This window comes from Malaclemys terrapin, chromosome 8 (genome assembly GCF_027887155.1).
Source record: "Malaclemys terrapin pileata isolate rMalTer1 chromosome 8, rMalTer1.hap1, whole genome shotgun sequence".
In the NCBI taxonomy this organism is placed as follows: domain Eukaryota; kingdom Metazoa; phylum Chordata; order Testudines; family Emydidae; genus Malaclemys; species Malaclemys terrapin.
The window spans coordinates 47,723,077-47,739,628 of NC_071512.1; the positions used below are offsets into that span (position 1 = coordinate 47,723,077).

At 47.4% G+C, this 16,552-nt stretch overlaps 1 protein-coding gene across 3 annotated transcripts in view; it reads left to right on the top strand.

Moving 5' to 3' along the window:
- Nucleotides 1-1,752: 1,752 nt before the first annotated feature.
- KIFAP3 (kinesin associated protein 3) overlaps nt 1,753-16,552 on the top strand; it is a 153,010-nt gene continuing 138,210 nt past the window's right edge. For 2 of the 3 annotated variants that reach the window (XM_054038175.1, XM_054038174.1), the window contains exons 1-3: nt 1,753-1,887; nt 12,573-12,704; nt 14,107-14,261. In XM_054038175.1, coding sequence (XP_053894150.1) covers nt 1,856-1,887; nt 12,573-12,704; nt 14,107-14,261 — 319 coding nt within the window. In that variant the 5' untranslated portion in view covers nt 1,753-1,855. The remainder of the gene's footprint in view (nt 1,888-12,572; nt 12,705-14,106; nt 14,262-16,552) is intronic. The other variant, XM_054038173.1, reaches the window with a different exon arrangement.

The following is a 16,552-nucleotide window of genomic DNA, read 5'->3' on the forward strand; positions in this document are numbered from 1 at the left end:
GCTCCAGGTGTTCTGCCCATGAATCAGAAAAGATAGCCACATCGTCAAGGTTGGGTGACAGCAGATTCTCCCAATCCCGCTAGGAGACCATCTACAAGCTGCCCTTGTTTGTGTAAAGTTGCCCACATGATTTGCAAGATATTTTGCAACACCATGCTCTGGGTGTTCAGCAGAGGCTGGGAGTGGATAACTGGGAATGGATCACTCAATGATTGCCTATTCTGTTCATTCTCTCTGAAGCACCTGGCACTGGCCACTGTCGGAAGACAGGATACTGAGCTATATGGACCATTGGTCTGACCCAGTCTGGCCGTTCTTATGTAGGATTGGGGCTATGGTGCTTTCTTAGACTGTAAGCTCTTTAGGGCTTATAGTCCCTATCTTTTTGTGCTGTGTTTATACAATGCCTAGCACAATGGGTTCCCTGTTTATGACAGGGTCTCTAAGGTGCTACCACAAAACAAATAATAGTATGGATTGCCTTGTTTAAAATAGTCAGGTTGAGAAAAAAGAAGATCATAAACACTGGGTATGGGAGGGGGAAGCAGATGGTTCATGCAATGTGCATTATTTTTTGTCTATTTAAGAACAGTTGCGTTTCTTTATACTGAGAGCCAAAAAGGCCTAGTGGACTGAGCAAAATCAGAGTGCTAATCTAAGTTTTACCATATGCGATGGCCACAGGCAAATTGCTTCACTATGTGTCAGTTTTCCATTTGTAAGAGAGAGATACGTACATAATTACTACATATCAAAATTGCTCACATGCATATGTTTTGCAACATCAGGCCTATGTTTGCATATGCTTCTGAGATTTTAAAATGAACCCGTTTCAGTATTTCCAACCACAAAAGTTCAAAGATCATGAGCCAGTCACCCAAAAATCCTGAGTTTGGCTTACAAATCATGATATAGATGGATAGATATAGTTCTTTGTCTACAGGTTTATGAGCCTTTAGCAGGGCAGGCTCCAGGCACCAGCCTACCAAGCATGTGCTTGGGGCGGCACCTGGAGGGAGGCGGAGCTCCGGCCCGAGCTTTTTTTTTACCCACGAAAGCTTATGCCCAAATAAATCTGTTAGTCTTTAAGGTGCCATCGGACTCCTCGTTGTTCTCATGATTTTTTTGGTGCCTGACTCATGACTGTTGGATGCTTGAGGTTGGCCATACTGGGTGCAACTTACACTGATCACAGCAATGGACCTGGTGCTAAGCAATTTAAGGTGGCCTGGACTGTTTATACTGAAACCAGTTCAGTATAAACAGATCAGGATGCCTCCACATAGGGTGTGAAAATAGGGATGCTTTTTTGAGGGGTGGGGATGGGTATAGTTGCCCATATAAGACAAAGCCCCTAATAATGGGACATCTGGTCACCCTAACTCCACACCAGGTCAGTCCTATGACTGGGTATGGAACTAGGGTAGCTGAACTGGTCTTCACACCAGTTCTGCCCCCAGAGGCTGTGTCACGTGCTGGCCCCCTGCTTGACCCACAGGGGGAACTAGTGGCTGGTGCAGCCTGGGTGGGGGGCCCTGGGCAGGGAAGCTGCTGCACAGACTCAGCCAGGGAGCCCGCCCAACCTTGCCAGGGATGGCCATGAGCTCAGGCAGTGTCTCCTCCCTGCCTCCAGGGGGCGATGTGCAGGTCCCGCTCCTCTGAGCCCAAACTCGTTCTGCACAGGCAGCGCCAAATCAGTCCCGCGGGGACGACGCGGCCTGCGGTCTCACTGCGCCTGCGCGCTAGTGAGAGCTGCACGGGCCGGGTGCTGTGTGCGGGCGGGGCTGGCGCTGCTCTCACCCTGGTAACAGCGGCCGCTGCAGAGCCGCCCTCGGCCCGGCACCCCCGCGGCACCATGCAGGGGGAGGACGCCAGATACCTCAAGAGGTACCGCCCGCCCCGTGCCGGGGGGCTGAGTCAGGCCGGGGCAGCACCGGAGTGGGGCGGGTAGGGTTGGGGAGGAGGGATGGGGTCGGGGGAATGGGGTCTAGATGGGGGATGGGTAGGGTTAGGGGATGGGTGGGGTTGCGGGGAGGGTCGGGGGAATGGGGTCTAGATGGGGGATGGGTAGGGTTAGGGGATGGGTGGGGTTGCGGGGAGGGTCGGGGGAATGGGATCTAGATGGGGGATGGGTAGGGTTAGGGGATGGGTGGGGTTGCGGGGAGGGTCGGGGGAATGGGGTCTAGATGGGGGATGGGTAGGGTTAGGGGATGGGTGGGGTTGAGGGGAGGGTCGGGGGAATGGGGTCTAGATGGGGGATGGGTGGTGCTAGGGGAGGAGGAGATATGGGGGATGGGTGGGGTCGGGGAATGGGGTCAAGATGGGGGATGGGAGGGGAGATGGGGGATGTTAGGGGAGCGGGGATGGGTCTGGATGGGGGATGTTAGGGGAGGGGGAGTGGGGTTGTGGGGATGGATAGGAAGGATGGATGGGGTTATAGGGGAGGTTGGGTTGGGTGGGGAGTGGATGGGTGGGGTTATGGGGGGAGCTTGGGTTGGGTGGGGGGTGGGTAGGAGGGTTGCCTGGGGTTATAGGGGATGTTCGGTTGGGTTTGGAGTGTATAGCTGGGTGTGCACTGTATGGGTGAGGTGTAGATAAGGAGGGCTGGCTGGGGATCACTGAGCAGGTGGGATGGCTGAGTAGCAAGGTAGATAAAGGGAGGGTTGTGGAGGGGAAGGGTGGATCTGAGGGATTGGATGGCTGGGCTTTTTGGGAGGGATAGAGTGATGAGTGGATGATTGTCTGCTGACACCATTGTTTAATGATGAAGCTGCCCCAGTTAGAGATTAGGATCCATCTAGCCTAGTATCCTGTCTTTCAGCGATGTCTGTTACGAGCTGCTTCAGAGGAAAATGCAAGCAGCCCAAGAACAGTTATAGAATATTCTGCCCATTGGGAAAGTTTCTTCTTAATCCCTGTCAGTTAGTGGCTGGTTTATCCCATACACATGAGCCCTTATAATTTTTTCCTACCCTATGTAATTCTGGATTTTCTCATTATCCATCATTTTTTAACCCTTCTGAGCTCCTGGTGATCTTCTTCCCCCCCCGCTTATCTTCTGCACTGTTCAACAGCCTTTGCAGAGGTTTGATTGGATATGTTGGGACACCCTAGTCACATACAGAGTTCTGTTACCCCCTTGTTGCTTAGAATGTTTACTTGCATATGTCAAATTATTAAGATCCTTGATTTTAAAATGCACTGAAAACTACCAATGATTTCTGATGGCCATTGATTCTGCTGTGAAGATATGATCATAGCTGAAAATTGAGTGGTCATCTAGTGTTCAAGTTGCAATGGCCATCTCAAAGTTAGGGCTGTCCTTACCCATAGGCAAAGTACGCAGCTGCGTAGGGCACCTGCATGCAGGTGTGTTCTGCTCCAGCTCCGGCTCTTCCCCCACGGCCTCCATCCCACCTCTTCCCGCCCCCATTCCCCTGAGGATTCCAGAAGCAGTTGGGCCTGCACTCACAGGTAAGTAGAGCGACCTGGCCCCAGCCTGCTCCGCTCCCCTGGCTCCCAGCTGCGCCGCCTGCGAGTGCTGGGGGATGGTTTCCCCCCTCCCCCCAAGCCTGGGAGCCAGGGGAGCAGAGCAGGCTGGGGCCGGGTCACTCCACTTCCTGCAGGAAGTGGCCAGCCTCCCTCCTGCCCGTCCCCCACAGAGGCCTGGGGCCAGCCCCTTCCCCCCCCCCCCGGAGGCCTGGGGTGGCCCCCCCCCTTCCCCGTTGAGGCCTGGGGCCACACCCCTACCCCCACACAGGCACGAAAATAGCTAGGGATGGCCCTGCTCAAAGTAGTACCTATCTTAATGTGTATATTCTATGCAGGCCGCTTTTGTGATCTCGGCGGAATTTTTTTCCATTGTTTTCAACAGCAGACTTTAAATTTTTGTGTTCTAGAGAAACTGCCTATTGTTTGGCATGGCTCTGGGCAGATGTGCAAGCATAGCTCTCCTCTGATTTTTCCCTTGTCATCCTCCATGCAGACTCCCACCCCAACCTTCTGTCTGGGTCACTGTTGTAAGTTGTTAGTGTATGGGGGATCACAAGAATTTTTAGCTTTGTATATGCACAAAAATTGTACCAGTTTAACAAAATTAGATTTAAAAAAAAAAATTGATTTAAACTGGAGTAAACCCCTATGTGGATGCTCTTAATTCAGTTGACACTAGAGCTAAATCGGTGCAAATTTTGTGTATAGACAAGAGTTTCCTCTTTTAAGCCTTAATAGAGATTCTTGTCAATTTCAAGAACCAAGCAGGCAAGCTAAGTGAAGGGACAGGATGGCATGGCTGTATCATACCAGCAACCTGGCACAATCTTTGTCCTTCAAACCTTGACGATCATCCAACATTTGGATTTTTTTTTCAAGTAGATGGGTGGCTGCAAAAGTTAATAAGAATAGAAATGTTTCATTTATTTAAAAAACAAAAACATTTCCTTTGTGGCACTGGATACCCATATATACTACATTTGTTCTAGTGGATAGTAAATGTTGATAAGTGCAAAGAAATGTTCAGAGCTTATTTATTGCTTTTCGGCTGTAATCTCAAAGCACATCTCAAAGTTCAGGCTTTGAGATGAGGATACTGAAGTAAAGATGAAAGAGCAACTTCCCTCGCAATGATTGGGCCTATCCGCATGCAAGAGGAAGAAAATGGCCCCCAGGCCACAGAGGAGAGGCTACTCTAGCCTGATAAGTAGAGCATAGCCTGTGACCCATTATGTGGTCCCCTCCCCTGGCACAAAGAAAGTAAAGCAGAGGATCTTCACAGCAATAGGTCCCGTACTCACCTATGCCTCCACCCTACATAGGGGCAGATTCCATGAGGAAAAAACTTGAAGGCAGTGCTAAAACTCATTGTGGGTCAACTAATTTGGGCAGGCTTGCTCTTCAACCTATTCATAAATATTACCAAGTTTGATAATTAAAACAGTTTTTGACTCTGCATAGAATATTTAATTAGTTTCTCTGCATGTAAGCCTGGTGGAAATGGAATTGGAAGAGAATAAAAAAGCTGGCTACCTTTGAGGGTCATCCTACTACTAAGGCCTTTATCCTTAAATTTTGTATGATTGTGTAATTAAAGATTATATAGTCATGCATACAGTTAAGGCTTCCTGAGTAACGTTAACAAATCTACAAGGTGGGCCTTATTACAAATTCCCTCTACCCTCCAAAAGATAGACCTTGAGTGAAACAGTCTCACAAATTACAATTCCTCTCCCAAACTCCCTCATTCAAGACCTCATACCTTAAGGTGTTGAGCACCCTCAATTCCCATTGTTTATAACAGGAGCTGAGGATGCTTAGTTTCTCATAAGATCAAGCTCACAGACCTTTCCTGAAGTAGCATATTACCAAAAATCTGTAGATATATTGAAACAGGTTTGGACTTGCTTGATTTATATCTCATGGTGGTGGTGAATTGTAAAAATCAGCCAAGCCCAGTAACAAACCATCAAAATCATCCTGAGACACTGAAGTTTCAGGCTCTGGAAAAATAGGTACCGTAGGGGCAGAGGCGTAGCCAGCTTCTAAGAGGAGGGGGAGCAAACATAAAAAAGGCGCTCCTCCTCTGGCCGCATTCCCCCCCCCATGGCTCCTCCGGCCCTGCCATGCCACCCCCGTGGGCCCCGCCCTTGCTCCTCTGGCCACGGCTGCCGACCGCCATGCTGTGCCCCCCCGCTCCTCCTGCTGGCCATCAGCCTGTGCCTTGCTCCTCTGGCCGTGGCTACTGGCCGCCAGCCTGCGCCTCCCCTCGCTCCTCCGGCTGCGCTGCCGGCCGCCAGCCTGCGCCCCCCACTCCTCCGGCCGTGCCCACCGCTCCCCCATGGCTGCTGGCCGCGCTGCGGACTGCCAGCCTGCGCCCTCTCTCGCTCCTCTGGCCGCTTTTGGAAAGGCGGGGGAAGCGGCTGCTTCCCCTGCACCCTGCTAGATACGCTACTGTGTAGAGGCCTGTGCTCCAGCAGAAGGGATTTGTGAACATCTTGGAGTTCTTCATTCTTTTTTTTTTTTTTTTGTAGTGCTTCAGTTCACTGTTTTGTTAACAAAATATTGTAGTGTAGACAAGGCCTAAGACATGTCTTATCCTATCAGCAGGATCTGTGGGAAAGATTCCTTTAGAGAGAGATGAGTAACTGCTAATTGCTAATGGCATCAGTCTCTGGGGAAGCTGAGGATTAGGAATGCAGACTTTCAAAACATGGGGCATATTTAGAAAATTAAACGTCTTTTCGGATCCTCTGACTTCTATATGAGGCCTATCTTTCTGGTTCCGTGATTGATCCCTCTTAGGTTTGGATAGTATAGCCAGGGGTTGGCAACCTACGGCACGCGTGCCAAACACGGCACACGAGCCGATTTTGAATGGCATGTGGCTGCCTGCCGCGGTTCCGACCCCCAGCCGCACTCAGCCCCCCTGCCCACCGCTCTCCCCTGCTGGGGCAGGAGGCAGAAGCTCCGTCCTGCAGCAGCCATGCTCCCCCCCTCCTTCCCCCAGCCGTGGTGCAGCCTGCTTTCCTGCCCCTCCTCCTCTCCTTCTCTGCGCTGGCCCTTGCAAAGGGAGGGGGGAGGAGTGGCAGCGTGCTTGCTGCTCTGCAAAAGCCCCGTGGCCCCGCTCTCCCGGCCGAGCTCCAGCCGGCGTGCGGCAGCCCCTTGCTAAAGCTGGCCCTGGGTAAAGGAGGCAGAGAAGAGGTAGGGATGGGCCTTGGGGCAGGGGGTGGAAGCACCCTTCCAGCCCCCTGCCATGAGCCGTTCAGGGCAGAGGGCAGGGGGCTGGGAGCACCCCAGCCCTCTACCCTGAACCTCCCCCACACCCAGCCTTCTGCCCTGCACCTCACACACACCCCAGCCCTCTGCCCTCCCCCGCCAACACCCAGCCTTCTGCCCTGCACCCCCCACACCCCTAGCCCTCTGCCCTGACCTCTGAAGCCTCCCACACCCCCAGCCTTCTGCCCTGCATCCCCCCACATCCCCAGCCCTCTGCCCTGACCTCTGAAGCCCTCCACACCCACCCTTCTGGGAGTGTGGGGGGCTTCAGAGGTCAGGCCCCACTCAGCCCGCTGCCGGTCTAGGTGAACAGAACGCCAGGCTGGCAGTGAGCTGAGCAGGCTGGTGGCGTAAGATCAGCATTTTAAATGAAGCTTTTTAAATATTTTGAAAACCTTGTTTACTTTACATACATAACTAAACTATTGATATAATATATAGACTTACAGAGAGAGACCTTCTAAAAAACATTAAAATGTATTACTGGCACACGAAACCTTAAAGTAAAGTAAATAAATGAAGACTCGGCACACCGCTTCTGAAAGGTTGCCTACCCCTGGTATAGGCTTTATCTAGGCAGGAAGACTTGATTTAATCATGGATTCCTACATAAAAGTGCATTCTTGTTGGTTGTTATAACCTTAATACATATTCTTCACAACTCAGAGATAGATGTGGGTTTCATTTTTAGAAGGTACACACTATACATTTTTTAAAGTGATTTATTTTGAAAACTTTTCAGATTAGTTTTACAGCTATATCAGAAAATGAATGATTGTTTGGTTATTTCATTTACCAAAGGTAATTGAAGCAGATGGTTTACCTTCCAATGACTTCATAAATATCTTCAATTCAACAGGTTAATCATTAATGAGAATATTTGCAAGAAATGAGCTGGAGACAGTGCTTGTCCCATTCGTTTTGAGAACTGCAAAACTAAACATCTCTGATGGTATCTTCTAGACTGAGCACTGAGTCCCATTGGGTAGATAGAAAGATTAACCTAAATAATCTATACCGAAGCCCCTGTAACCCCATAAGGGTATGTCTACACTACGGGATTAATCCGAATTTCTATAATTTGAATTTTGGAACCCGATTGTATAAAGTCAAATGTATGCGGCCACACTAAGCACATTAATTCAGCGGTGTGCGTCCATGTACCGGGGCTAGTATCGATTTCCAGAGCGTTGCACTGTGGGTAGCTATCCCATAGCTATCCCATAGTTCCCGCAGTCTCCCCCGCCCATTGGAATTCTGGGTTGAGATCCCAGTGCCTGATGGGGCAAAAAACATTGTCACAGGTGGTTCTGGGTACAGCCTCACCCCTCCCTCCATGAAAGCAATTGCAGACAACCATTTCGCGCCTTTTTTCCTGGGTGAACGGCAAGCATGGAGCCCGCTCAGCTCAAGACAGCAGTCATGAACATTGTAAACACCTTGAGCGTTCTCGTGCAGTTTATGCTGAGCCAGGACCAGAAAAATGAGGCGAGGAGGAGGCGGCGACGGCAGCGCAGCGACAAGCGTGATGACGACATGGACACAGAATTCTCTCAAACCGCAGGCCCCGGGTGCTTAAGAGATCATGTTGTTAATGGGGCAGGTTCTATCCGTGGAACACCGATTCTGGGCCCGGGAAACAAGCACAGACTGGTGGGAACGCATAGTGTTGCAGGTGTGGGACGATTCCCAGTGGCTGTGAAACTTTCGCATGTGTAAGGGCACTTTCATGGAACTTTGTGACTTGCTGTCCCCTGCCCTGAAGCGCCAGAATACCAAGATGAGAGCAGCCCTCACAGTTGAGAAGTGAGTGGCGATAGCCCTGTGGAAGCTTGCAACGCCAGACAGCTACTGATCAGTCGGGAATCAATTTGGAGTGGGCAAATCGACTGTGGGGGTTGCTGTGATGCAAGTAGCCAAAGCAATCACTGAGGTGCTGCTACGAAAAGTAGTGACTCTGGGAAATGTGCAGGTCATAGTGGATGGCTTTGCTGCAATGGGATTCCCTAACTGTGGTGGGGCGATAGATGGAACCCATATCCCTATCTTGGCACCGGAGCACCAGGGTACCCAGTACATAAACCGCAAGGGGCACTTTTCAATGGTGCTGCAAGCACTTGTGTATCACAAGGGACGTTTCACCAACATCAACGTGGGCTGGCCGGGAAGGGTTCATGATGCTTGCGTCTTCAGGACCACTACTCTGTTTAAACGGCTGCAGCAAGAGACTTACTTCCCAGACCAGAAAATAACCGTTGGGGATGTTGAAATGCCAATAGTTATTCTTGGGGACCCAGCCTACCCCTTAATGCCATGGCTGTGCATGAAGCCATACACTGGCAGCCTGGACAGGAGTCAGGAGCTGTTCAACTACAGGCTGAGCAAGTGCTGAATGGTGGTAGAATGTGCATTTGGCCGTTTAAAAGGGTCGCTGGCGATCGTTACTGAATCGGTCAGACCTCAGCCAAACCAATATCCCCATTGTTATTGCTGCTTGCTGTGTGCTCCACAGTCTCTGTGAAAGTAAGTGGGAGACCTTTATGGCGAGGTGGGAGGCTGAGGCAAATCGCCTGGCTGCTGATTATGCGCAGCCAGACACCAGGGCGATTAGAAGAGCACACCAGGAAGCGCTGTGCATCAGAGAAGCTTTCAAAACCAGTTTCATGACTGGCCAGGCTACAGTGTGAAATTTCTGTTTGTTTCTCGTTGATGAAAACCTGCCCCTTTATTGACTCATTCTCTGTAAGGAATCCACCCTCCCCCTTCAATCACAGCTTGCTTTCAAAGGAAATAAAGTAATTATCGTTTAAAAATCATTTATTCTTTATTAATTGATTATAAAAAGAGGGAGAGAACCCAGGTGGGGTTTGGGAGGAGGATCAGCGGGAAGGAAAAGGCCACTAAAAAGGTTTAAAAAATGACAGCCTTTTGCTTGGGCTGTCCATTGGGGTGGAATGGGAGGGTGTACGGAGCCTCCCCCCGCCCACGTTCTTACACGTCTGGGTGAGGAGGCTATGGAACATGGTGACGGGGGAGGGGGTTATACAGGGGCTGTAGCGGCACTCTGTTATCCTCCTGCCATTCCTGAAGCTCCACCAGATGCCGGAGCATATCTGTTTGCTCACGCAGCAGCCCCAGCGTTGCATCCTGGCTCCTCTGATCTTCCTGCCGCCACCTCTCATCTCGAGCGTCCCTCCTGTCCTCACGTTCACTGGCTTCTTTCCTATATTTTGAAACTGTGTCCTTCCACTCATTCAGATGAGCTCTTTCACTGTGGGTGGATTCCATGATTTCTGCAAACATCTCGTCTTGCGTTTTCTTTTTCCAACGCCTTATCTGAGATAGCCTTCGGGACGGAGGAGGGAGGCTTGAAAAATTTGCAGCTGCTGGACAAAGGGAAAAAAGGAGAGAATTTTTTTAAAAAGATACATTTTGCAAAGCAATGCTTATACTCTTTCACAGTGACCAACACTATTCACATTACATAGCACATGTGATTTCTGTGCAAGGTCGCATTTTGCCTCTTAATATTGAGTGCCTGTGGCTTTGCTGCTAGAGATCACAGACGCAGGTCCAGGCAACAGAATTCGGCTTGCATGCGGCCATGGTAAGCCATTGTCTTTTGGCTTCTGCGCCCACCTTTCCCACATACCAAGCAAAGCCCGTTGAGTGCTGCGGTTTTCCTGTTAACCTTCAGCAGCAGAAAACAAACTAACCCCCCCCCCCCATCCAATTCTCTGGATGATCGCTTTACCCCTCCCCCCACCGCGTGGCTGGTATCAGGGAAGATCCCTGCTAGCCAAACGAGAGAGGCTCAGGGCCAATTCCCCCCCTTCCTCACCCCTCCCCCCGCGCTTGGCTAACTGCAGGGAAGGATTTCTTTTCAGCCACAGACAAACAGCCCAGTAGGAACGGCCACCTCTGTCCCCTTAATTAAATTCCCGTATTTCAACCAGGTTATCATGAGCGATATCACTCTCCTGAGGATTACACAGCGAGATAAAGAATGGATGTTGCTTGAATGCCAGCAAATACCGGGACCATGTGCTGCCAGGCTTTGTCATGCAATGATACCAGATTACTTGCTGCAAGCATGGCGTGATTAAGTGTCCTACCTTGGAGGACGGAATAAGGCTGCACTGACCAGAAACCTTGTGGCAAGGCTTTTGGAGTACCTCCAGGAGAACTTCATGGAGATGTCCCTAGAGGATTTCTGCTCCATCCCCAGACACGTTAACAGACTTTTCCAGTAGCTGTACTGGCCGTGAATGCATCCCAAGTCCTCAGGGCAAAGTAATCATTAAAAAATGCTTGCTTTTAAAACAAGTTTTATATTTTAAAAGGTAAACTCACCTGAGGTCCCTTCCATGGGGTCATGGTCTTGGATACTGGCTTGGGAGGGTACTTCAGTCAGGCTGAGAAAAAGTTCCTGGCTGTTGGGGGGAACGGAGTGCTGGGTGCTCTCCGCAAGCTCGTGCTCCTCCTCCTCTTCCTCCTCCTCCTCTTCCCCGTCCGCAGAATCCTCAGGTGTAGCTGATGAGATTATCCCCGCCTCGGAATCCACGGTCAGAGGTGGGGTAGTGGTGGCGGCCCCCCCTAGAACTGCATGCAGCTCGGCGTAGAAGCGGCATGTCCATGGCTCTGACCCGGAGCGACCGTTTGCCTCCTTTGTTTTTTGATAGGCTTGTCTGAGCTCCTTGACTTTCACGCGGCACTGATCTGAGTCCCTATTGTGGCCTCTCTCCATCATGCCCTTGGAGATTTTTTCAAAAGTTTTGGCATTTCGTCTTTTCGAACGAAGTTCTGCTAGCACTAAATCCTCTCCCCATATAGCGATCAGATCCAGTACCTCCCGTACGGTCCATGCTGGTGCTCTTTTTTGATTATCAGCTTGCATGGTTACCTGTGCTGATGAGCTCTCTGTGGTCACCTGTGCTCTCCACGCTGGGCAAACAGGAAATAAAATTCAAATGTTCGCGGGGCTTTTCCTGTCTACCTGGCCAGTGCATCCGGGTTCAAATTGCTGTCCAGAGCGGTCACTGGTGCACTGTGGGATTGCTCCTGGAGGCCAATACCATCGAATTGCGGCCACACTAACCCTAATTCGAAATGACAATATCAATTTTGGCGCTATTGCGCTCGTCAGGGTGGAGTACAGAAATTGATTTTAAGAGCCCTTTATTTCGAAATAAATGGCTTCGTTGTGTGGACGGGTGCAGGGTTAATCCGATTGAATGCTGCTAAATCCGAATTAAAGTCATAGTGTAGACCAGGCCAAGATTGGGTCCCTAATCCATGAACTATTGGAACTCATTTACAAAACTTTTCTTAAATTTTACATGAATATATTCTCACAGTATAGAATTAGAATTAGAATTTATAATCCCTATTCCACGGTGAGATATCTTTGAACTATAATGTATCTTAATTAAAACTCTCTTTAGATAGGATTTTTCCTCAAAGTATTTTATCAAAAAAATCTGTGTTAATAAAAATCTGATTATTATGTTTTATATTTTTTAAAAAAAATTGTTGATTCTTATCCACTCTGACACATACTAGAGCCGATAGACACAGAGGTGACTCTTGTGCTAAGATTCTTGTGTAAATTGAAAGAATGTGGGAGAGACCATGTGCTAATGCAAAGAAGACCAAGGCTGGGTTTATGCTATATAGGTAGAATCTGTCTCAGTAATACAAACTACTTGATCAGAGATGTCCAATTCGCATTGACCTGTTTTCCCAGATATTTCTTGGGCTTCTCATTTAGTCAGTGATGAATTTGTTTTTCTGCCTTGTAGGAAGGTGAAAGGAGGTAACATAGATGTACACCCTTCCGAAAAGGCCCTTATTGTTCATTATGAAGTGGAAGCCACCATTCTTGGAGAAATGGGGGACCCCATGTTGGGGGAGCGAAAGGAGTGTCAAAAAATGTAAGTTCATGGCACACTCTTGGGGTTATTTCTTAAAGTTAAAATGTCCTGGAATTCTAGGCTATGAGTTCTTAAAATTAGTGTTCTATTATATTATTTCCTTTGTTACTGACACTTTTTCAAACTTCAGAACATTTTATTAAATTAGTATTAAGTCTGGGAATAACATATATGCATAGTTGTTTGCAGTGGTGGTGTAGCATATATTCATTGTAATATTAAACTTTAGTTCTTATATAGTGTTTTCCATCTCAAGGTACATTGTAAAGGAAAATAATTATCATTCTACCCATCTTACCTATGGGGAAGCTGAGGCATGGAGAATTGAAGTTACTTTCTCATGGTCACACAGTGGTCAATGGCACAGCTTGGGATAAAACCCAGATCTTCTGAAGCCTACTCTGGTGCTCTATCCATTGGGATATACTGCCTTCCTTATTTGGAGTATGTGTATGTCCGGTTGATGTTAGCAATTTCAATGTTATCTGCATTTTCTTTCTACAGGGTACAGTTGTTGTGCCCTTTGTAGTTAAAGTTGCCTAAGCATTTCTGATGTAAAAGGCCCTTTTCCAGTAACTTCCTCAGACTTTTACCTGGAAGGTGAAACTTTCCAAGTCTGCTTTTTGCTTGAGGGCGAATTTGTTGTTGTTGTTGTTGAAAGATCGAGCATATGTGTCTGAATGGAGGGGTTCTTTTTTAAGAATAAGGAACAGGAAAAAAATAACCATTTCATTGTATAAGGAAATATTACTATTGCAGATTTTTTGAACACACTACAAATGTTTGTCTGTTTTGCAATGAATCCATGTTCCATCTAGGACTCAACAGAAATCCTTTTATTCCACCTCCTGGTCTGTGCTTACAGATAGATATCTGCTCTTGCTTACTCTCTGTCACTGGTATGATCTGTGATTTTTGAGTCCTTTATGGCAAAGTAGACTTCTCTCTATGGCTGTCGTAATGCAGTGTGAGGAAATTCTGCACAATCAATACTGACAGCCGATTTTATTTCTGAAAGATATTTTTTCTATGCTATACTCTGAGAATTTCATATTAATAAAGGAAAGTTACCTTTAGATCACTGACTCCTTATTTGCTGCTGTGTCTTGACTGGATAGGAGGCATTTGCTAATGCAGCCATTTCTAAAGCTGCTGTTTGACCAGCTGGTGAGAGATGATCCTGCCCTGTTAAGTCCATTTGACAGACAGTTGCTTGCTGTTATGAACTCCAGGGTGCCACTGCTTTCTGATCTCGGCTGTTCTAAACTGTAGCATGAGCATCAGATGTCTATAGATCATCTCTGCCTTGACAAACTCATGACTATATAAGTTTAAATTGAAGCGCTGAAGATGCAAAAATCTTATCAACTAGGGATAAAACAATCTGACCTGTGTCTTGCAGCATTCGGCTGAAGAGTCTTAATGCAAACACAGATGTTGCTTCCCTGGCTCGAAAGGTGGTGGAAGAATGCAAGCTCATTCACCCCTCCAAGCTAGCGGAAGTGGAGCAGCTGCTGTACTATCTGCAGAACCGCAGAGATGCCTCTTCCGGGAAAGGTAAGCAATAGAGAGAACAGGGGGAATGGGCAGCTGGAATGTAGCAGCTATAGCGATACTCTGTATTTTGGGGTTTCTAATTCAAATGCTACTTTCCCTGATACTCAGAAACCTGAGGAGAGAAGGGGAGTGTGTGTTTTGTGCTGTACATGGAAGAATTGACAGAATCTTGTGGGGGAAAAGTTGTCATTTTGATGATCAAAGTACATTTTGAATTTTGATTAGTCAAACTTAATATTGATACTTCTCTTTCAATTTTTGTGTCTCGGTTAAAGTTTTCTGTTCTAAATGGTGAAATGATTATTTCGGATAGTGTTATAAAGATGATGATGGAATTATTTCCATGAAAATAACAACCTCTTCTCTTTTCTGTTACAACCAGTTAATAGGATAGATGCTTTCTAATGTCTTTATCTGGAAGCTATGGTTCAATGCCTGTTAAATTGCAGAGTCAACAGGTTCTTTATAGTACCAGAAGGCCTCACTTTGTCTGCTGACAGGGCTGTACTATTACACCCTAGCTTTATTTAAGCCTCTGTTTAACATCCGGTTCAGCAGCCTTCAGTCCTGAGGCACTTTGAGATTTAATAATGTTAAAAGAATTCTAGCATTTTCAGCTTTGTCTCTTGGTAAAACACACAGAAGGCAAAAATCCTGGAGAAATTTCTACGCAAGTCCTGGATTCAAAGCAGTTAATTGTTAGGGGCTTGCAGGCATACATCTACCAACCCATGTTCTGGAATAGAAAGTATAAAAGTTTCCAATCCCCAACAATCTCCTGTGTGATTCCAAACCCAGATCTTTCGTTATATAGGCACAATTATAGGTTAGGTTTTCTTAACTCTTTTCTGCTGTGTTCTTTTGTGGCCACATCTTAGTAGAATGCATAGTTCTTAGTGCAAAAGCAAAAAAAACCTGGGCTAGTGCTAATTTATAATTGTTTCTTTCTTGCTGGCTAAAGAAGACCCGAAATTACATTATTTTTAAATGGTACCTTTCTGCCTGTTATATATATTAGAAATGTAGATCTTGTCTACTGGAAAATTCTGTAGGTGGGTGACCTGAGAATTAGTACTTTATGACATCATGGATTCAAAGGAAGCAAAACCTGATTAATTGAGAGCAGAGCTGATTTTTTGTTTTGTTTTCCTCTTGGTCTTATTACTAGGCATTTGTGCTAAATGCCTAGTAAACAATAGGAAGAAAAGCTGTTTTTTGGATAAATATCCAACACCCCATCTCTTCAACTAAGGCTTTTTGAAGCCTCCTCCAATAGAGAGTGGCAGCAAAAAAAACAGCCACTTGACATTAGATATGATATGCTATTATTAAGACCCTACCAAATTCACAGCCATGAAAAACTCGTCACAGACCATGAAATCTGGTCTCTTGTGTGCTTTTACCCATACTATACAAATTTCACAGGGGAGACCAGAATTTCTCAAATTGGAGGTCCTGACCCAAAAGGGAGTTGCAGAGGGTTGCAGTATTGCCACCTTTACTTGTGCGTTGCCGTCAGAGCTGGGTGGCCAGAGAGCGGCAACTGTTGGCCAGGTGCCCAGCTCTGAAGGCAGCGCCCCGCCAGCTGCAGCACAAAAGTAAGGGTGGCAATACCATACCATGCCACCCTTACATCTGCACTGCTGCCTTCAGAGCTGGGCGGCTGGAAAGGGTGGCAATACCATAACATGCCAGCCTTACTTCTGTGCTGCTGCTGGCGGCAGCTCTGTCTTCAGTGGTGCAGAAGTAAGGGTAGCAGTACCACAACTCCCCTCCATGGTAACCTTTGACCCTCTCCCCTCCACTACTCCTTTTTGGGTCAGGATCCTTATAATTACAACACTGTGAAATTTCAGATTTAAATAGCTGAAACCATGAAATTGACCAAAATGAATCATGAATTTGGTAGGGCCCTAGCTATGATTTAAAAAAACAAACAAACAAACAAGTAGCAAACTTTTCTTGAAACAAACAAACCTTCCCCCACCCCCCGAAAAAATCCCAAGCCTTTCAGGCCTTTGTCATAAAGAAGTAGAACAGGCCCATGTCCTATGTTTTACCATTTGTCAGTTACCTTTAATGTTTATTTGGATGCTTTTTTTGTGTGTAGAATTTTGGACTTGCCCACAGGGACTCCTGCCATACCATAGCATGAACCAGAACACAGGGTTTAGAAAAGTGCTCTTCCTGCTCCACAGAGATGTTGTTTTTGGACCAATATGTTGCATGCTTGAGAGCTGGTCACTCCATAAAAGGGTGCAACATGCAGGCCTTGATGAGAACGAAGCCAT